General features: G+C 36.7%; 1 protein-coding gene across 4 annotated transcripts in view; it reads right to left on the bottom strand.

Moving 5' to 3' along the window:
- NRXN1 (neurexin 1) overlaps nucleotides 1–23,569 on the bottom strand; it is a 2,027,363-nt gene that overhangs the window by 1,332,205 nt on the left and 671,589 nt on the right. For 2 of the 4 annotated variants that reach the window (XM_053712207.1, XM_053712209.1), the window contains 3 exons: nucleotides 8,586–8,887; nucleotides 1,502–1,525; nucleotides 379–540 (listed from right to left, as the gene is read on the bottom strand). In XM_053712207.1, coding sequence (XP_053568182.1) covers nucleotides 379–540; nucleotides 1,502–1,525; nucleotides 8,586–8,887 — 488 coding nt within the window. Of the gene's footprint in view, nucleotides 1–378; nucleotides 541–1,480; nucleotides 1,526–8,585; nucleotides 8,888–23,569 lie in introns of all 4 variants that reach the window. The other 2 variants (XM_053712206.1, XM_053712208.1) reach the window with 2 other exon arrangements.

Here is a 23,569-nt window from a genome sequence, read left to right as displayed (position 1 = left end):
GTATATATAGAAATATATATTTAATAATAAAACAAAAATTTTTCTCTATGTGAAGAACATCAAAATGTGAAATATGAATAACAGCAGTTGGGTTAGCAATAAGTGCTAGGCATTTTTTCTTATGCACTCTCCATTGAAGTTTATGCAGAGAATATGTTAATGCACTCTCAATATCACAAAGTCCTTTGATCAGCACATGTCAGGTTTCACTCATGTGCAATCTTTTTTACTTTCAACTTGTAACACAAGCGCAACCTGATGAGTGCAAAATGATTACTTCTAGATAAATTTAAGCTTGAGCGAAAACACTAGTGTGCCACTTGTAATCTAGCCCTCAATGCATAAATGCACTAGACATAATTAAATGGAAAGATGTACCTCTTTAAGACAGCCCATAAAGTTGTTACTGACTGGTGAGCCTGGAAGATCAGCTGTGCTGGGACTACCTCCAACATAGAAAAAGTCATCAGACCCCAGCATGGTGTAGTCTTCTTGAGTGTAGCCTGTTGTGGTCAGAATTCCATCCACTGAAATTGTTACCTACATAACAAAGCACAGGGAAAGGACACGCTATACTCAAACCTAAAGACTGCATTTCTGGCATGTGCCTGATTTGAGACAAAGTTTGGAAATCCATTTTCATGTCTGTTTGAACTTTGGTCTTGGATTCTACAAATCAACTTCCCCTACCAGATCTAAACTACCATATTTCAGCTGTTGTCTGATTAAAGAACTAGTGTCAGTATTGTCCCTACAGCAACTGAACAGTTATTTAGCAGACACAAAAATGGTGTTAGTAAAATGCTTTCTGTTAGTTTAGCTGTTGTACGTATTAGTAAGTTTAGTAGTCTTTCATTGACTAATTAAAACATGCATTTTTAAACATAAATGATGCAAGCTATATTAGGCACCACCACTATTTGCACTTAATCACAATTAAGCAGCAGTTAAACATGCAGGTGTCTAACATGCAAAATGAAAATAAAATAAAGAGTAAAGCAAATTAAATGATGTTGGAAGCACACTCGGATGGTGTTCATGCTTGAAACACAACATATCATAAAACAAAGGAACACAAAAAAGAAACAAGACAGCTTGAAGATGGGTGAATGTAATTTCCATCATATCAGCACAAGCCACTGTGCCATGCATTGTGAGTGATTAGAATCTGGCTTAGCCAAATAGCAGCTTTATTTTTGTTAATCACAGCTTGATGCAAACGGTAGTAACGTTAATGAAGCCCCTACATGTGAGTAAAATGAATAAAAAAAATAAAAAATAAAAAATAAAAAAATAAAGGAATTGATAGGAACAGGAAAAAATAAAATAAGGAAGGTCAACAACAGATGAAAAGAAGGAGTTCAAAGTAAGCAGAAGAGTACCAACCGCAGTTCCTCTTTTGTAATGATGTCTACATTTAAAAGAAAGAAAGAAAACACACGGCAAACCCAAAATAAGAAACAATTAGAATGATATCTACCGAACAATGTAGTTTGTTTACCATAGCGTGTCCAATGCCTGCGTGCTTTGTGGAGAAGGGGGGAGAAAGGAAATTAAAAACTGTGAACATAATAACGATCGTTACTTAAAAAATATGATGGTCACTACCATGTTAGTACATTTTTTGATTCAGGTAACGGTTAGTAGAATGAAACATTCCATGAATGACATGTTAGTTATTAAGCATGTTAGTAACATAGAAAAAGGGCAAAAAAATTTTACAAGAAAAAAGCAGACTAACAGGTAAGCCTCCGGAGAGGCAACTGCAAGAGTCTTTGTCCTGCATTTAGATTTCATAACTTATCAGCTCTGTACTGAACAAAAACAGACACATGGTCACTTTTCCCTGTTGGTCTTTAAGCTGAATCCATCTGATACATTAAAAATGCCTAAGGGATAAAAAGACATGTGGCTCATAACTGACCCCTTCCTGGAAAAAGTCTCTTTTTTTGTTCTTTTTGACAAATTCAAAATTTTTACAACCCCTACTACTGAATTTACAGCTCTCAAGGAATCCTTCTCAACTCCAAAACTTCTTTCGGTCATATTGATGGACTTTAGGGTCACAGATTACTGCAATGAAACAAAGCAAAGAAGATCCTGACACATATAATGAGTTTAATGGATTTCTGTAACTGCCTTGTTAAACATGCACCAATCAAAGTCTACATTTCAATTTCATACTTTAAACTTATTTCAATTTCCTTAAATATTTCTGATCATAGCATGAGCAAGGGCAAATCTAGAAAGTCGGCTATTATTGGCATGCCAGTTAATATTTTGTTTATTCATTTAAGAAGTTTATAAATAATAACAAAAATGCAGTCTTAATGTTTCAGTGATTCAACAGATTGGTGAACAGAGCTGTGTAATATGTTTATTTAAAAGAAGTGTGTCACCACTATAAAAACATACTGAAAAGAGTTAAATAGTCATTAGTCGTTGTTGTTAAAATTACTGAGCTTGAATAATTTTCTTTTCTTTCTTGTCAAAAGATTGACTCAAATATTCAATATATTTTCAGTGCACATAAACCTTGTACTATTGCACTGTTTGGAATGTCAGGTTGAACAAAGTTCATGTTAACTGCTGTATGTGTACCAGAGCAATAAAAGTTACTTGAAACATCAGCTTCAAGCAATATATATATATATATATATATATATATATATATATATATATCAAATTATATTAATTGTTTACTCATAAATATATCCAAGCTTGCAGAATCCATTGTGGCAAAGTCCAATAATTTAACTATTTGTTTTACCTATTCACTATTAAATGAGTTCTTCTATATAAGACACAATATGTATCCAGTTTATTTTGTAATATGTTATGACAAAGGTGGCTACCTCTAAATAAATGTAAGCTTTTTTATTCATATTTATGCAAAAAAGTGAAATTATTGATGATGTACAAAAATAATGCCAAAATATACTCAGATTCTTCATAATTCATGGTTCCATTTCTTGTAGTGAACCCAACCTGTTGTCTTCCTTAGTGAAAAGAAAGGAAAGGTTTGTGTAATTAATGAATTATCAAAACCATTTGGGCTAGTGAGAAATCTTAGCAGGTTTCCTTTGGTGCTTGTATATCGATCCACCTGATGCCAGTTTGATAGCTCAGAAACAAATAGAACTCTACTGATATATGGGAAAAAGGGAAATGCTTAATTTTCTGTAAAGTTTTATGCATTTTCATTATGGATGGAAATATGTTACATAATCATTTGATTCTAAATTTTCTAATAAGATAAACTGCCAGTAGTCTATTATAAGTAAATATTGGTTTGTGCAGATATAGCTTACATATGGAATAAATACAGCTTTAGCATTATTTAATAAAGTGAAAAAAGTGAAAAAAAAAACTAAGATAGTTTAGTAAATGTGTTAGTTATTTTAGTTTAGAAGCATAATAGATAGGTGATAGGTTAATTATATGGTAAATAGAATATACAATATGCAGTATGTGATAGAAACAACTCATTACCAAACATAAAATATATACAGTGATGTTCAATACATAAATTCCAATATAAGAACTTCCATGATTAGAAAGATCATATTCAAATTAAGTAAAGAATATTAAGCAAAATACTTTAGATAATGATCAATATGAAAAGTGTCTATAATGTCATGCTAAAGATATACTGCACAACAAAATTCAACTTGAAATCTATATTATAAACATTTTAAATTGTATGTGCTATAGTTAAAAAGTAATGAGAGGCTTATATAATTTATTATAAACCTTAGAGAAGTCAATTTAATTTTTTACACTTTCTTTTACTATTGAATGTCATTGTAGTTTTTTTGTGTTAATAAACGTTGTCTCTATTTTATTTACTAGTTTAAGAAGTGTAAATTAATTATGTACATTTAACCAATGTCAATATAATTAAATTTATATTACCTAATTATCTAATTTTTTCTATCATCTATCTATCTATCTATCTATCTATCTATTTATTAAATATTTAAGTATATCTAGTTATCAATCTAATTATATTAGCGCTGCAGAATCTGTTGGCGCTCTACAAATAACCAATAATATATATATATGTTAGGAATGTGCATTCAGCAGTTTTGTTAGCTGCCAAATGTGACAGAAGTATATGATATTTAACCCTTTTCAGAGCCAGATTTCTTCTTGTGAAAGTGTGACACACTAAGATCTGTGCACATCCATAATAAAAAATAATAAAAGATCTCTAGTACACACAAAACCAATCCCATATCTGGACCGTAGATAAGAATTCCTTAGCAGGGATCCAATGCTTGGGGGCGATGATTGAAATATAAGAAGAAATGGGAAAATAATTAAAAAAGAGCAACCATATGCCCCAGATTACCCTATCTATCACCAAGACTTCCATAATCAAAATAATAATTAAAAAAAAAAAGTATAAAGAGAGAAGTGTGGTGCAATCAGGGCAGAATTTCAAATAAAAGCCTAGCTTTATTGTACACAATATTATTGTAACATTAATTTGCACATTGTAACTCCAATCCCAGAGTCCTTACTTACACCATAAAATTCTAACCAAATAATTAATTAGTTATCAATAAAGCAATAAAAATAGTTTTTATTTAAAATTCTGTCCAGGCTGCTCTCACTTATCTCTTCATCCCCCTTTTATTTTTCTAATTTTGGTAATGGAAGACTGAGTGCAGGTTAGACTGATCAAGAGCATATGGTAGCTCCTTTTTGTCTCTTTTCCCCTTTTTCATGGGAAACGATTTGTGCCAATCCAAATTATATTATAGTGTGATGAACTTTCAGAAGAGTAAATCTGACTCCAGAAAGAGCCGAATGCCGAATGTTGCAGTTTGTGTTTTTATCAGGAAGATAACACATATATAATGTTATCAATTACCAAATTATAAATAAATAAAAAAACATGTTATTTATTAAGGTATGTGAATGCAAAAAAACAACATTAAAACACAATTTGCTATAATAATAATAATAATAATAATAAAATAATAATAATAATGCAAGTTTTATTCTAATAGTGACTTATTAAAATATAACATGGTTGGTGTATGCTAATCAATACAATTACCTATTGTTATCTAAATCAGCAAATTATTATAAATGCTAAATTAATTCTTTGAAAAAAAATGTTCCAGATATATTGAGGAGGCTAAACCATTTTTCATTTAATGCTATTGTGGCAGCCAACTTAACATTTAACGCTTTAATTATATTCTGCCTTTAATTAGTAAAACATTTTATTTCCACTACTTATGTAAAGAGACACTCCATTCCCATAAAGAGTCTAATACTTGGTAGGCCTTGGACTTTTATTATGTAATGTTCTATTTCAATGATGAATGCTTAGTGTGCCTCTTGAGATTTTTTGTATATTATACAAACCTTGTATCATGTGTGTGTATTTAAGTAATTATATCTTACTGATCCTTATCTATGTTGTCTGCAGAACACTGACCAGAAATACATGTAAAAATATATAAATAGCCACACGAATATAATATGACAAAGGATTAGTTTTAACTGTGCAGATAAGAAGTGTCCTGACACTTCACAAAATGTACTTGATTGTTTTTCTTTTGTTTTTTTTAAACTGCTGTGAATTAAACAAAAAATATATCCTTTTTTTATAGGTAAAAGCTCAAGCCAGCTGTCACTATATGCATAGACCAGAGGTTAATATGTGAGAGATTCTAAAAGACCATTCATGCTTGCTACTCAAATTGTTTTTTTCTATTGTATACAGAACTGTAGCAGTAAGAACTGTGAGTAGTGATGTCACACACTGGGTTCCACTTGGAAAATCAAAGTGGTATCTGTTTGTCATTGTTTTTCACTTACATTTTAGATTAAGTGCAATAAACTAATATTTGTTATACTATACTATTGGATGCGGTTCTGTGCTTTTTTTAGATACACGTTTATAAAAGTAAACTTCAAACGTGCAGTTCACACATAGGGCTCCATGTACTAAGCAGTCAGCGAGCTACCCGCAACAAATCTCGCGTCAAAATTCGCAAACTGATATGTACAAAGCCGTCAATTATGTTAAAACTCGCATCTTTAAAATTGCGAGCGTACTTATCCGCCAAACCTCGCTACCGCTCCATTTTTCACTGTAATTAGACACATTTGACCACCAACTCGCCAAAAACGAATGTACTAAAAAATCTATTTGTCCGCTCGCTACAATTTCCGCTCCCACCTCGTTATTTTTGCCTCGCCACCTTTTAGGTGGCGGGCAAGGTACAAAACAATAGGAAAGTCAATCTAGACGCCAGTCTAGACATATATAAAAGGCAGTAATATCAGCATTGTACAGCATAACTGGCGTCTAATTTGTCTCTCATTTCCATGTACATAAATTGCGCCAAATTTGTCGACTGTAATTAAAGAGTAATCTATATTTTAAATTTGTATTGTATAGTTGTCAATCTTTATAATTATTTTTATATTAATATTTATATATTATCAGATCCAGATGAAGCCATATCCAAATTGTAAATAAATATTACAAAAATAACGCTCTGTTATCACTCTTCAAAAAATTTTGAACAATAATAAAGTTGTTTAGATAAGTTGAACTTTTATAGGAGCAAAATTCTATTCCCGTGACTACTATGATGTTTGTGACACCTTGCATGTCACGTGTTAATAATTGGCCAGACAATTCAACTGAAAGTTAAGTACATCAGCTTAGTCGCGGCGAGCGAGGCGTCAAATTTATCAACAATCCGCAACTGCTCGCGGCGGGCTAGACTTGTCTATTTATTGGGGGAATATTAGTACATAGCGACAGCGGACACCATTTCGCCCGCGGCGAGTAACGGCGAGTTTATCCGCGTCTACAATGACGGATGAATTGACGGCTTAGTACATGGAGCCCATAATAAAAATACTAGGGGCCTCATGTAATAAGAGGCGGGCGGACAGCTTCACAACTTGCAAAGCTGTCCACCCGCCTTCGCTACATACAGGCAATGGACCTGTCCACTGGCCCATATGTATCATTACACATTTATCGCAGTGTGCAATGCCCGCCCCTTCATTCGCGAAACCAGACGTGCGACTGAAGGAGCTGTCAATCACAGAGAGTGACCGAGCTCTCAGTGATTTTCCCTCTTACATTGCGGGCTTCTTACATGGCGGGAAGTAGACTCGCATATGCGAACCTGCCCCACAAGGGCTCCGGAGCAGCTCTCACTGCTTCTTACACGGAGCACTAGAAATTTACAAAAATATATAGGCCTGTAAACATATACAAAGACAAGAAGTTACTGAGAAGTGCATAGCAAGATGCAGAATAGTCTAAATTGTGGAATCAAGGGACAAAAAAAATTAAGTTGCAAGGTTAACGACTTGTAATAAATCTTCATGTACTTTAATAGTGGTTCTGTTTTAACACCAAGATAACAAATGGAATGTGATCCAATTTTTAGTCTATTCTTTAAGGTTACACGACTTCTATAAACATTTTACCTTTAACAAGAAACCTGTATTTTATGACACTAAGACTTCTTCTGGAAAGGGTATTTATCAGTACTGAAAATCAAAAGGGAAGGAGAACAGCACACCTGTTTGTGGGGTGCAGAGTAAGATTTGCCAAATCTTGTCCATCCAAATAGTCATACATCCAAAGCACTCCAGTCACCAGAAGAAATCTTTTGTTTAAAAAACCTTTATTTTTATTAGTTGGGTCCAAAAGTTTACAGGAATAACGTTGCAAGAACGTTGTCCCTGTAAACATTTGGACCCAACTAATGAAAATTAAGGTCTTTTAAACAAAGATTTCTTTTGGTGGCTGGAGTGCTTTGGATGTATGTTTAACAGTACTACCAGCATGCAGGAAAGTGGTGTTTTGATACAGAATATTGGCCACATTGCAGCACATTTTTATGTAACTCTGATTTCTAAATTTTAATATTTTTTTTGTTAGAAGGGGGAAAAGAAATACTGATCTCTCTGACAAATTTACTAATTGATCATTTCAGCCCCTGCAGTTTTACCAGCCTCTCCATCGTTCCCACTTTCTGCTACTATGTATAACGTATTCAATAAAGCATATTCGTTTCTCCATTCATTAATACTTAAGCTGTGTAGAATAATAGTGGAATAGCTAAAGCTAGAAGCTGGTAATGTCAGTGAAGCTAGAGAGGCCACTATACTAAACATGTAGTTCTAAACCAGGGGTGTCCAAACTTTGCTCTCCAGAGGTTTTGGAACTACATTTCCCATGATGCTCAGCTAGATAAAATGCTGGCTGAGCATTATCGGAAATGTAGTTCCAAAACCTCTGGAGAGCAAAGTTTGGGCATCCCTGTTCTAAACTGAAGCTTCATATTTTCAGTTGCAATGGTATAAAGAGTGTCCCTTTACCATAAACTGGAAATAAAAAAAAACTTTAAAACTTAAACATTTTTATTTTTAATTAGTAACTTCTCACCTGCCTTTTAACTTTCTAGAAATGCCCCTGTTCAGGTGTGGCAGGATAATCTTGTCAAAGTAATACAAAATATTCATAGAAGTCTAGTTTTACTTAGCTGTACTGAAACTAAAATGCGTTATTCTTTCATCCATTTTACTGTTACCTGACGCAGATTCCTCGTAACTTTCACATCATGCCAGTTATTGTCATTAAATTTTCCATTCACTGGTTCCACTAAAGCCTCAAAGGCACCTGACCCCAAATTAATGACTAAGGAGACAGCTCCATTTTTCAACGCGAGATTGACATAATCTGCTGATTTTCCGGTGTGAAGCATCAGTCCATTCCTCTGCATAGTTTTAAATGATAGGGTAATCTCATCGCTGCTACTTTGAATTGGATTTTGGGACAAGTCATAGCAGAAATATTCAGACCCTTTAAATGTAGCAATATAATCTTCTTTTCCTGTAAAACACAAAAAGTAATGGTTTATAATTTAAATATTACAAGAGAATCAAGTTATATATTTTTTTTTGTACCAAAACCAGAAATTTTCTATTTCCACTACATAATCATATTTCTTTTAACATTAACAGGCCAGTTATGTTAAAAGCAATGTCATTTAAATAAAAGGAATAAGTAGCTAAAACAAACATTTCAGATGAATATAGGATCATGCATAAATTGATCGAACTATACTATAAAAATATCACTTTGTGTTACAATGAGCTCATTATTTTTATGCATGAGCTCATTAAAAAATCAAATCAAAACAAAATACTGTTTCTGCAGCATAACAACACTGCAGTCCTATCCAATCTCTTAAGAAAAAACAAAAAAAATTGTCTTACTTTAATATTATAGTGCTGGAAAAGCTATTTAACAATTTCAATAGCTAGGAACAATACATTGCAGTAAAATAATACTTATATTATCTTAATTTAGCAAATGTATTCAAGAGCTGCTATCTGAGGTTTTGGAGTATACAAAACATGTACTTGCAACATATCCACACTTTTTATTAAAAAAAATGTGTGCCTTTTACTAAGATGGCCAGACGTCCTGAATTTGGGAAGTCTGTTGCTAATTTTTGAGGTGTCTCAGATTGTCCTTAATTTGTCTAGCAGAGTGTTGTGCTACTTATTTAGCAAAGGACAGTCCAAAATGCTCACTAATTATTTAGAGCAAGTTGGCCCAAAATGAGTTTTACTTATTTAGTGCAAGAAATCACTATACCCTCCAATGTGTGCACGCTTACACCTTTTAAGGAACAGTGAATTATTGATCTGAATAAGTACCTCTCATTTCTGGCTTATCTTGCTCTAATTTAGAAGTGCTGATTTTTGGGCTATCTTGCAGTCTCATGCAGACTGTAATATCCCGGCAGAGAATGCAAATGAACATTAATATCATATTATTGTATACACGGGTCATTTTTTCCAGTATAGCGGTCCCACCCCTTGCTCTCTCTCAATCCCCCTCTCTTTTGCTCTCTCTCTCCCCCTCTCTTTTGCTCTCTCTCCCCCCTCTCTTTTGTGCTCTCTCCCCCTCTCTTTTGCACTCTCTCTTGCTCCACCTCTCTTGTGCTCTCTCTCCCCCTTCTCTTTGGCTCTCTCTCCCCCCTCTCTTTTGCTCTCTCTCTTTCCCCCCTCTATTTTGCTCTCTCTCCCCTACTTTGCTCCCTCTCTCCCCCTCTCTTTTGCTTTCTCTCCCCCTCTCTTTTGCTCTCTCTCCCCCCTCTCTTTTTTCTTTCTCTCCCCCTCTCTTTTGCTCTCTCTCCCCCCTCTATTTTGCGCTCTCTCCCCCTCTCTTTTCCGCTCTCTCTCCCCCCTCTCTTTTGCACTCTCTCTCCCCTCTCTTTTGCGCTCTCTCTCTCCTCTTCTCTTTTGCGCTCTCTCTCATTCCCCTCTCTTTTGTGCTCTCTCTCTCCCCCTCTCTTTTGTGCTCTCTCTCCTCCCCCTCTCTCTCTCCCCTCTCTTTTATGCTCTCTCTCTCCCCCCTCTCGTTTGCTCTCAATCCCCCCTCTCTTTTTCTCTCTCTCCCTCCTCTCTTTTGCTCTTTCCCCTCTCTTTTGCTCCATCTATCCCCCCTCTCTTATACTTTTTCTCCCCCTCTCTTTTATTCTTTCTCCCCCCTCTCTTTTGCTCTCTCTCCCCCCTTTTTTGCTTTCTCTCCCCCCTCTTTTGCTTTCTCTCCCCCCTCTATCTCCCCCCTCTCTCCCCTTCTCTCCCCCCTCTCTCCCCCTTTATTTTGCTCTCTCTCTCCCCCTCTTATTTTGTCTCTCCCCCTCTCTTTTGCTCTCTCTCTTCCCTCTATTTTGCTCGTTCCCCTCTCTTTTCCTTCTATTTTTCTCTCTCTCCCCCTCTCTTGCTCTTCCCCTCTCTTTTGCTTCTCTTACCCTCTCTTTAGCTCTTTCCCATCTCTTTTTGCTCTCTCCCCCTCTCTTTCTATCCCTCTCCCCTCTCTCTCTCGTGCGTGACCACGCCCGGACACGCCCCCTGCCATGCCCGGTCACGCCCCCACTCACACCCAGCCACGCCCACTTTAACCCACACTGTGCCGTAAACAGGAGCAGATCAGGTAGACAGACTCTAAGGCCAGGTGTGTTTGTCCTTGTGCTGTCTCTACTGCGCATGACAGCTTCGGACAAACACACTTGGCCTTTTATATTATAGGATGTTAATGGATAGTTTGGTGATTCAATTTGCTGTGGTAATTTGGAATACCTGCCAGCTTGTTAGCTGCATTACTTAGTATATGCTGTGCATCTATAGCAATCCTGCTGCTTTACACTATACATATTTGTAATTTTTTTATATATATATATATATAAATTAATAAACAATTCTGTACCAAAGTCTCTCAATTCTACAATTTATCTGCTTAATAATTGATCTATCTATGACAAATGCACACATTCTTAAATAGGTTTGTTAGCTACAACCAGTCCTCCTGAGTAAGGTAACTAGTTAGTAGAAACATTTTATAGGTTGGAGTGCAGGCTTTAAAGATATATAAATGATTTTGAACTAAAACTATGGTTTCAAAATGGGGCATCAACTTCAATAGAGCTCACAATATTGTTCTTATATATAGCTTGAGATGTCACTCTCCAAATTACATTCAGCAGTGTCTCACCCTTCCCCCTTGGGCATTAAACTGTGTTAGTTCTCCTGTATTTTCTATATTGTTTCCATCAGGGTTAATTAAGCCCACAACATAGGGAACTATACAATACTATATATTATATTTATTATTTTTTAACTAAACCTATTTTTGATAATTCACTTAGTTCAGTAGCACTCTCAGTTGCACACATTAATGCATCTATAGCTCTCCATTTAATTTAAAAATGACTATTATCATGTTTCATAGAATGAAGATCACATACACTTATACTAAGCTTAACAAGCAAAACTATAGCACCCAGATAACTTTCATCTTAATGTTAAGACGGTCAGGCTCAATTTAGCCAAAATCAGACAATTCTAAAGGTTTATATCGGAAATACTTTTTTTTTTACCACACACTATAATTATAGACCAGTGAAAGGAATCATTTTACTGTGAATGACCCAGCTAAAGTAAAATCAGCTTCTCCAGGGCTTAGAAAGATAGGGAGAAAAAAGCTTTTAAGAAGGTTAATAGTGTTGTATGTATCACACCCTCTTTAAGTATTCAAGGCTAAATCTTTTGAGCTAATGGTATTTTCCTTGAGAAAAAGATTGAAAAGCCAATTCAGCAACTCTGCACCTTTTATAGGACACAGCCCATTCATATGTCATTCGAAAGATCTGATTATTGTCGCTGGAACTAGAATAAAACAGTTTAATATGCCTCCTGTTGGAAATTGTTAGGTTAAAAATGTCTGCAGGTTTTTCATTCGCATTGCTCTGTATTTATTCAGTCAATGAAAATAGATTATGCATTTAAAGAAAAGTGTTTGTCTCCTTTTATTTTTGAATTGGGTTGTGGTATAAGTCCAATTATGGTTTGTTAAATGTAGATTCCTTATATGAACATTAAAAATGAAATTAATGCCAGATATAATGATATATACAAAGCAAATATTAGACTGAGGATAAAATGTAGAGTATATTTATTTTTAAATAATATGACATACTTGGAAAGTTTTAGTGTCCATAATGTGCACCTCCATGTTAATACTTGTTTTTTCTTAATTAATCTCCTCTGCTAAGGTCGATTAGGAAAGATAGAAATTAGTTACTTGAGTGAGAAAGCAATGACGGTGTAGAATGTAGTAGTGTTTCAATTCTAGTAGGGATTGGAAAGCTCAGAATTGTCACAGTTGACTTACAGGAATCATTGACAAAATAAGTATTGTAAGGATATTTGTTACTACAAATAATTAAGAAAAAATATATTAAAACATAAAAATGTTTAATGTCTCTTTAAAATCATGTTATCTTATCTGCTGAGAACAGTTATGTACAGATTTATATGACTACAGTAACAATGTCAGTGTTTATACTCTGTTTAAATAGCCTCGCAAGTGCATCTGTTAGAAATGTTGTTTATTCATAATGTAAAGTAAATCATAATCATAATTAGTTGCATCCAATTATTTATGTGCATTATGAAGACTTTAATAACATGTCACAGGTATCTAGAGTAACATGGCTGCATGACTGCACAGCTTCCAATGCTGCATCCGCTGCCAGAATATAACATTGAACAAACAAATGTTTGTGCATCCCCAGCCATCTCATGCAAACTATTTTGTGAGAGCATAGCTCTGAGGTTGGGGACACGTTTTCAAGCAGAGTTTTTCAAGTGGTGCACTGCAACAGCCCTTAATAATAGAAAAATACACCTAGATTATGAGTTTTGCGTTATGAGCTGTGCGGTGCTAACGAGCAGTTTATGCTCACTGCTCACTAACAGACAGCGCTGGTATTACGGGTTTTTACAAACCCGGCGTTAACAGACAAAAAGTGAGCATTGAGCAAAATTTTGCTCATTACCGCACTCCAATACCAGCGTTGCTTACGTTAGTGGTGAGCTGGTTGTGCGTGCTCATGCACGATTTCCCCATATGAATCAATGGGGAGAGCTGGCTGAAAAAAAGTAACACCTGCAAAAAAGCAGCGTTTAGCTCCAAACGCAGCCCCATTGATTCCTATGGGGAAATAAAATGTATGTCTACACCTAACACCCTAACATGAACCCCAAGTCTAAACACCCCTAATCTGCCGCCCTCGACATCGCCGCCACCTACATTATACTTATTAACTCCTAATCTGCTGCCCTCAACATCGCCGACACTTACATTATACTTATTAACTCCTAATCTGCTGCCCTCAACATCGCCGACACTTACATTATATTTATTAACCCCTAATCTGCCGCCCCCAACGTCGCTGCCACTATTCTAAATTTATTAGCCCCTAAACCTAAGTATAACCCTAACCCTAACCCCCCTAACTTAAATATAATTTAAATAAATCTAAAAAAATTCATATCATTAACTAAATTATATCTATTTAAAACTAAATACTTACCTGTAAAATAAACCCTAAGATAGCTACAATATAACTAATAGTTACATTGTATCTAGCTTAGGGTTTATTTTTATTTTACAGGCAAGTTTGTATTTATTTTAACTAGGTAGAATAGTTACTAAATAGTTCTTAACTATTTAATAAAATACCTAGCTAAAATAAAGACAAATTGACCTGTAAAATAAAACCTAACCAAAGTTACACTAACACCTAACACTACACTATAATTAAATTATTTCATTAAATTAAATACAATTAAATTAGATTATCTAAAGTACAAAAAAACAAACAGTAAATTACAGGAAATAATAAACAAATTACAAGATTTTTAAACTAATTACATATAATCTAATCCCCCTAACAAAATAAAAACGCCCCCCAAAATAAAAAAAAAGCTCTACCCTACACTAAATTACAAATAGCCCTTAAAAGGGCCTTTTTGCGGGGTGTTGCCCCAAAGTAATCAGCTCTTTTACCTGTAAAAAAAATTACAAATCCCCCCCAACACTAAAACCCACCACCCACACAACCGACCCTACTCTAAAATCCACCCAATACTCCCTTAAAAAAAACTAACACTAACCCCTTGAAGATCACCTTACCGGGAGAAGTCTTCATCCAACTGGGCCGAAGTCCTCAACGAAGCCAGGATAAGTCTTCATCCAAGCCGGGCGAAGTGGTCCTCCAGACGGGCATCCAAGATGTCGTCCCTTCAATTCCGATTGGCTGATAGAATTCTATCAGCCAATCGGAATTAAGGTAGAAAAATCCTATTGGCTGATGCAATCAGTCAATAGGACTGAACTTCAATCCTACTGGCTGATCCAATCAGCCAATAGGATTGAGCTGGCATTCTATTGGCTGTTCCAATCAGCTTGAGTTCATGACCCGTTGTTGAATTTTTTCTTTTTATGAAAATACTCACAGACTCAGCTTTACTAAGCCTTCTAATATACTTGAAAAGTGCTATCATATCATCTCTTTTCCTTCTCTCACTAAGATATACATATTTAGGTAATTGAGCCTTCCCTGATGTGTTTTATTTTTTAGACCATGTACCCTTTTTGTAACCTTCATTTGCACAGATTCCAGTTTCTTTATATCCTTCTGGAGATATGGCCTCCAGAACTGTACACAATACTTAAGAGGAGGTCTATCTAATGATTTATAAAGTGGCATAAGAACCTTTCTATTTCTGCTGCAAATACCTCTATCAATACATCCATGCATTTTACTGGTTTTACTTACTGTAATAATACATTGTTTACTAAATTTAGAATCATCTTAAATAATAATTCCCAAGTACCGTTACTCATTTGTAACAGTCAGTAAAGTGTAATTGAATCTATAATTAACATTTGGATTTTTCTTCCATAAATGCATTATTTTACACTCTGCATTGTTAAACTTTAGATCCCAGTCATTTGTCCAATCCTCAAATTGTTGTATATTACTTCTCATTTTGTCTACCCCCTTGGAACATCTACTCTATCACAATTTTATCATCTGCAAACAGACGTACTTTCCCCTGTAGCTCTTTACTGATATCTGTTAAACAAAACAGGCCCCAGAACTGACCCATGAGGAACACCACTATTAACAGCCCCCTCTGCTGAATGTACTCCATTTACTAAGACACTCTGTTTTTTTATCCTTAAGCCAGCATTCAACACAGTTCACAATTTTTAAGTCTAGACCAAGGAGATAAAGCTTGTGAAGTAGTTTGTAGTGTGGGGCAGTATCAAATGCTTTGCAGAAATTTAGATATGCTATATCAACTGCTCTCCCTTGGTCTAATACTCTTGTTACATAATCAAATAAGTCAATTATATCAGTCTGACATGATCTAGCAAAAGTAAAAGCATGCTGATTTCGGTCCTTTAAATTGTTTGTCATAATAATTTTTTTAAGAGACTACTGCTAAAGTTAAACTAACTGGTCTGTACTTACCAGATTCTTTCCTATTGCTCTTTTTATGAAGAGGTACTACATTTGCTTTTCTCCAATCATCTAGAATGGCTCCTTTTAATAGTAACTGATTAAACAGATCAGTTAATGGGGCAGTTATCACTGATCAAAGTTTCTTTAAAACCCCTTAATGAATATTTTCAGCACACACGGTTACAAAAAATAGGGGCCTAAGAAATTTTGATGCATAATATATTTGGACACCATTACAGATATATAAATAAATACTCAGTAGTGCATACATTTTGAAAAAGTTTAAAGGGACAGTCAACACCAGAATATTTGTTGTTTAAAAATAAAGATAATCCCTTTATTACCCATTCCCCTGTTTTGCATAACCAACACAGTTATAATAATACACATTTTACCTCTGTAATTACCTTGTATCTAAGCATCTGCTGACTGCCCCCTTATTTGAGTTCTTTTGACAGACTTGCATTTTAGCCAATCAGTGCTCACTCCTAGGTCACTTCACGTGCATGAACTCAATGTTATCTATATGAAACACATGAACTAATGTGTTCTAGTGATGAAAATGCATTTAGATTAAAGGCAGTCTTCAAAGTCTAAGAAATTAGCATATGAACCTCCGAAGTTTAGCATTCAACTAAGAATATCAAGAGAACAAAGAAAAATTGGTGATAAAAGTAAATTAGGAAGTTGTTTAAAATTACATTCCCTATTTAAATCATGAACGTTTTTTTTTTTGGACTTGACTGTCCCTTTAACTAATGTGAATTAAAAATAGAAGTGTACTTTCATTATGTATTTTCCCCTTTATCTGTAATTTAAATCTGACAATTTTAATTTTTCAATAGGATTGAGCTTGCATTCTATTGGCTGATTGGAATAGCCAATAGAATACAAGCTCAATCCAATTGGCTGATTGGATCAGCCAATAGGATAAAAGCTCAATACTATTGGCTGATTGCAACAGCCAATAGGATTTTTCCCCTTTAATTCCTATTGGCTTATATAATTCTATCAGCCAATCGGAATGTAAGGGATGCCATCTTGAATGACATCACTTAAAGGGAAACTTCATTTTACAGTGATGATCGGAGGAAGAGGATGCTCCACACCGGATGTCTTGAAGATGGACCCGCTCCGCACCGGATGGATAAAGATAGAAGATGCCGTCTTGATAAAGACTTCTGTCCGCTTGGTTGAAGACTTCTGCCGGCTTGGATGAGGACTTCTGCCAGCTTGGATGAAGACTTCTGCCACCTGGATGAGGATGGATGTTTGGTCTTTAAAAACTGTAAGTGGATCATCGGGTTTAGTGATAGGTTTTTTTTAAGGGTTTATTGGGTGGGTTTTATTTTTAGAGTAGGGTTTTGGGCAATGTAAAAGAGCTAAATGCCCTTTTAAAGGCAATGCCCATCCAAATGCCCTTTTCAGGGCAATGGTTAGCTTAGGTTTATTTAGATAGGTTTCTATTTGGGGGTTTGGTTGTGTTGGTGGTGGGTTTTACTGTTTACTGTTTGTATTTCTTTTCCTGGTAAAAGAGGGGCTATTGGCAGTTTAGTGTAGGCTAGCGTTTTATATTTTGGGGGCCTTTTTTATTTTGATAGGACTATTAGATTAGGAGTAATTCATTTTATTTTTGATAATTTCATTTTTTACGTTGTGTAATTTAGTGTTTATTTTTTTAGTAATTTAGATAATTGTATTTGATTAATTAAATTTTTTTATTTTATTGTAATGTTAGTTTTTAGTGTAAGGCAGGTTATTTTACAGGTAACTTTGTTTTTATTTTAACTAGATAGTTAGTAAATAGTTAATAACTATTTACTAACTAGTCTACCTAGTTAAAATAAATACAAACTTAACTGTGAAATAAAAATAAAACTTAAGCTAGCTACAATGTAACTATTAGTTATTTTGTAGCTAGCTTAGGTTTTATTTTACAGGTAAAGTTTGTATTTTGTTTTAAATAGGTTATTTAGGTAATAATTGTAAGTTTTATTTAGATTTATTTTAATTATATTTAAGTTAGGGGGTGTTAGGGTTATGTTAGGGTTAGGGTTAGACTTAGGCTTACGTTTACGTCAGGGTTAGGTTTAGGGTTTAATATATTTATGTAGCGATGCAAGAGGGCAGCAGTTTAGGGGTTAATATTTTTATTATAGCGGCGGTGTGGGCAGACAGCATATTAGGGGTTAATAATATTTAAATAGTGTTTGCGATGCGGGAAGGGGGCTGTTTAGTGGTTAATAGGTTTATTATAGTGGTGACGATGTCTGGGAGCAGCGGAATAGGGGTTAATACATTTTTTAAGTGGCAGCGATTTCCAGAGCAGCAGATTAGGGGTTAATTAATTTATTATAGTATTTGCGATGCGGGAGGGCCTCGGTTTAGGGGTTAATAGGTAGTTTATGGCTGTTAGTATATTTTTTAACACTTTAGTTATGAATTTTATGCTACAGCTTTGTAACGTAAAACTCATAACTACTGACTTTAGATGGCGGTACGGATCTTGTGGTTATAGAGTGTACCGCTCACTTTTTGGCCTCACAGGCAAACTTGTAATACCAGCGCCATTGAAAAAGAACTTTTTAAAAAGTGCAGTACTGACGTTGCGTGACGACCAAAAAGGTTTACGGTACACCTATACCTACAAGACTTGTAATAGCGACGTTAGGGAAAAAGCACTCATATTGCCAAACTCGTAATCTAGCTTATTGTATTATAAAGTATTTTGTAGCATTCATTTTGCAATACAGTGCTTAATTAAATTCAAAAATACATTATAAAAACATTAAAACTATTATTATATATATAAAATCATGCAATACAACACAAAAATATATCCTAGCCATTTTATTCTTCTGTGCGGTTCTAATCTATGTGAGAGAATTACTGTTAGCAATAAACTAGAGAAAAATGATGTCAACAGTAAGGGCTAGATTACAAGTGGCGCACTAAATTATTGCGCGTCTGAAAACAGGCAAACTAACTGGCCTGTAGTTACCAGATTTTTTATGAAGAAGCACTGCATTCGCTATTCTCCAATCATCTGGGAAAACACCTGTCAATAGTGACTGATTAAACAAATCAGTTGATGGAGAAGTTAGCACTGATCAAAGTTTCTTTACAACCATTGGATGGATATTATCAACACTCACAATTTTGGACGGCCGATAATTAATCAGCCATTGCAAGTAGCTGGTTCTTGTTACCATGAGCTTGTGGTAGCAATTAGCACTTATAAAATTAACCAAAGATCAGATATATAGAGAGAATGAGAGAGAGAATAAAAACACAATTTATGCTTACCTGATAAATTTATTTCTCTTGTGGTGTATCCAGTCCACGGATCATCCATTACTTGAGGGATATTCTCATTCCCAACAGGAAGTTGCAAGAGGACACCCACAGCAGAGCTGTAATATAGCTCCTCCCCTAACTGTCATAGCCAGTCATTCGACCGAAAACAAGCCGAGAAAGGAGGAACCATAGGGTGCAGTGGTTACTGTAGTTTAAATTTAAAAATTACCTGCCTTAAAATGACAGGGCGGGCCGTGGACTGGATACACCACAAGAGAAATAAATTTATCAGGTAAGCATAAATTGTGTTTTCTCTTGTAAGGTGTATCCAGTCCACGGATCATCCATTACTTGTGGGATACCAATACCAAAGCTAAAGTACACGGATGAAGGGAGGGACAAGGCAGGAACTTAAATGGAAGGAACCACTGCCCGTAAAACCTTTCTCCCAAATATAGCCTCCGAAGAAGCAAAAGTATCAAATTTGTAAAATTTTGAAAAAATATGAAGCGAAGACCAAGTCGTCGCCTTGCAAATCTGATCAAAAGAAGCCTCATTTTTAAAGGCCCAAGTGGAAGCCACAGCTCTAGTGGAATGAGCTGAAATCCTTTCAGGAGGTTGCTGTCCAGCAGTCTCATAGGCTAAGCGGATTAAGCTTCTTAGTCAAAAAGAAAAAGAGGTTGCCGAAGCCTTTTGACCTCTCCTCTGTCCAGAGTAGACAACAAACAAAGCAGATGTTTGACGAAAATCTTTAGTAGCTTGTAAGTAAAACTTTAAAGCACGGACCACGTCCAAATTGTGTAACACAAGGATGGAACAACAATCTCTTGATTGATATTCTTGTTAGATACCACCTTAGGTAAGAACCCAGGTTTGGTATGCAGGACTACCTTATCCGTATGAAAAATCAGATAAGGAGAATCACATTGTAAGGCAGATAGCTCAGAGACTCTACGAGCCGAGGAAATAGCTACCAAAAAAAGAACTTTCCAAGATAAAAGCTTGATATCTATGGAATGAAGAGGTTCAAATGGAACTCCTTGAAGAACCTTAAGAACCAAGTTTAAGCTCCATGGTGGAGCAACAGGTTTAAACACAGGCTTGATTCTAACTAAAGCCTGACAAAATGCCTGAACGTCTGGAACATCTGCCAGACACTTAACTAGCTGACAATCCTTTTTCCAAACCTTCTTGGAGAAAAGATAATATCCTAGCAATCCTGACCTTACTCCATGAGTAACCCTTGGATTCACACCAATAAAGATATCTACGCCATACCTTATGGTAAATTTTCCTGGTGACAGGCTTTCGTGCCTGTCTTAAGGTATCAATAACTGACTCGGAGAAGCCACGCTTTGATAAAATCAAGCGTTCAATCTCCAGGCAGTCAGCCTCAGAGAAATTAGATTTGGATGGTTGAAAGGACCCTGAAGTAGAAGGTCCTGTTTCAGAGGCAGAGACCATGGTGGAAAGGATGACATGTCCACTAGATCTGCATACCAGGTGCTGCGTGGCCACGCAGGTGCTATCTGAATCACTGATGCTCTCTCCTGCTTGATCTTGGCAATCAGTCGAGGGAGCAGAGGAAACGGTGGAAACACATAAGCCAGGTTGAAAGACCAGGGCGCTGCTAGAGCATCTATCAGTGTTGCCTTGGGATCCCTGGACCTGGATCCGTAACACGGAAGGTTGGCGTTCTGGCGAGACGCCATGAGATCCAGTTCTGGTTTGCCCCAACGATGAATCAGTTGTGCAAATGCCTCCGGATGGAGTTCCCACTCTCCCGGATGAAAAGTCTGACGACTTAGAAAATCCGCCTCCCAGTGCTCTACACCTGGGATATGGATAGCTGATAGGTGGCAAGAGTGAATCTCTGCCCAGCGAATTATTTTTTAAACTTCTAACATCTCTAGGGAACTTCTCGTTCCCCCTTGATGGTTGATGTAAGCTACAGTCGTGATGTTGTCCGACTGAAATCTGATGTACCTCAGAGTTTCTAACTGAGGCCAAGCCTGAAGAGCCTTGAATATCGCTCTTAGTTCCAGAATATTTAATGGAAGGAGAGACTCCTCCTGAGTCCATGATCCCTGAGCCTTCAGGGAGTTCCAGACAGCACCCCAACCTAGAAGGCTGGCATCTGTCATAACAATTGTCCAATCTGGCCTGCGAAAGGTCATACCTTTGGACAGATGGACCCGAGATAGCCACCAGAGAAGAGAATCCCTGGTCTTTTGGTCCAGATTCAGTTGAGGGGACAAATCTGTGTAATCCCCGCTCCACTGACTGAGCATGCATAGTTGCAGCGGTCTGAGATGTAAGCGTGCAAACGGCACTATGTCCATTGCCGCTACCATTAAGCCGATTACTTCCATACACTGAACCACCGAAGGGCGCGGAATGGAATGAAGAACCCAGCAGGAATATAGAAGCTTTGATTACCTGGACTCCGTCAGGTGAATTTTCATTTCTACAGAATCTATCAGAGTCCCAAGAAAGGAAACTCTTGTGAGTGGGGATAGAGAACTCTTTTCCTCGTTCACTTTCCACCCATGCGACCACAGAAATGCCAGTACTACGTCCGTATGAGACTTGGCAATTTGGAAGTTTGACGCCTGTATCAGGATGTCGTCTAAATAAGGGGCTACTGCTATGCCCCGCGGCCTTAGGACCGCCATAAGTGACCCTAGAACCTTTGTAAAGATTCTTGGGACTGTAGCTAATCCCAAGGGAAGAGCTACAACTGGTAATGCCTGTCTTAAAAGGCAAACCTGAGAAACCGATGATGATCTTTGTGTATCGGAATCTTTAGATCCAAAATTGGTCTGAAGGTTCCCTCTTTTTTGGGAACCACAAACAGATTTGAGTAAAAACCCTGTCCCTGTTCCTCCTTTGGAACTGGATGGATCACTCCCATAACTAGGAGGACTCGTACACAGTGTAAGAATGCCTCTCTCTTTATCTGGTGTGCAGATAATTGTGAAAGGTGAAATCTCCCTTTTGGGGGGGGAAGCTTTGAAGTCCAGAAGATATCCCTGGGATATAATTTCCAACGCCCAGGGATCCTGAACATCTCTTGCCCACACCTGGGCAAAGAGTGAAAGTCTGCCCCCTACTAGATCCGTTCCCGGATAGGGGGGCGTTCCTTCATGCTGTCTTAGAGGCAGCAGCAGGCTTTTTTACCTGCTTACCTTTTTCCATGTCAGGTTTGGTCTCCAGACCGTCTTGGATTGAGCAAAAGTTCCCTCTTGTTTATTATTAGAGGAAGTTGATGCCGCACCTGCCTTGAAGTTTTGAAAGGTACGAAAATTAGACTGTTTGGCCCTAGATTTGGACCTGTCCTGAGGAAGGGCATGACCTTTTCCTCCAGTGATATCAGCAATAATCTCCTTCAACCAGGCCCGAATAGGGTCTGCCCCTTGAAGGGAATGTTAAGTAGCTTAGATTTTGAAGTCACGTCAGCTGACCATGATCTAAGCCATAGCGCTCTGCGCGCCTGTATAGCAAAACCAGAATTCTTAGCCGTTAGTTTAGTCAAATGAACAATGGCATCAGAATAAAAGAATTGGCTAGCTTAAGTGCTCTAAGTTTGCTAAGTATGTCATCCAATGGAGTCGCTACCTGTAAAGCCTCTTCCAGAGACTTAAACCAGTACGCCGCAGCAGCAGTGACAGGGGCAATGCATGCAAGGGGCTGTAGGATAAAACCTTGTTGAATAAATATTTTCTTAAGGTAATTTTTTATCCATTGGATCTAAAAAAAAAAAGCACAACTGTCCTCGACAGGGATAGTAGTACGCTTTACTAGAGTAGAAACTGCTCCCTCCACCTTAAGGACTGTCTGCCATAAGTCCCATGTGGTGGCGTCTATTGGAAACATTTTTCTAAAAATAGGAGGGGAAGAGAACGGCACACCTGGTCTATCCCATTCCTTATTAATAATTTCTGTAAACCTTTTAGGTATTTGGAAAAACATCAGTACACACCGGCACTGCAAAGTATTTATCCAGTCTACACAATTTCTCTGGCACTGCAATGGTATCACAGTCATTCAGAGCAGCTAAAACCTCCCTAAGCAACACACGGAGGTTTTCAAGCTTAAATTTAAATGTAGAAATATTAGAATCAGGTATCTTTCCTGAGTCATTAACATCACCCACTGACTGAAGCTCTCTTTCCTCAGCTTCTGCATATTGTGAGGCAGTATCAGACATGGTTCTTAAAGCATCAGTATGCTCTGCATTTTGTCTCACCCCAGAGCTATCTCGCTTACCTCTAAGTTCAGGTAGTCTGGCTAATACCGCTGACAGTGTATTATCCATGACTGCCGCCATGTCTTGTAAAGTAAACACTATGGGCGCCCTAGATGTACTTGGCGCCATTTGAGCGTGA

This window comes from Bombina bombina, chromosome 4, assembly GCF_027579735.1.
Source record: "Bombina bombina isolate aBomBom1 chromosome 4, aBomBom1.pri, whole genome shotgun sequence".
Classification (NCBI taxonomy): domain Eukaryota; kingdom Metazoa; phylum Chordata; class Amphibia; order Anura; family Bombinatoridae; genus Bombina; species Bombina bombina.
The sequence above is the reverse complement of the archived record's forward strand: the minus strand, read 5'-3'. Positions and strand labels throughout refer to the sequence as shown.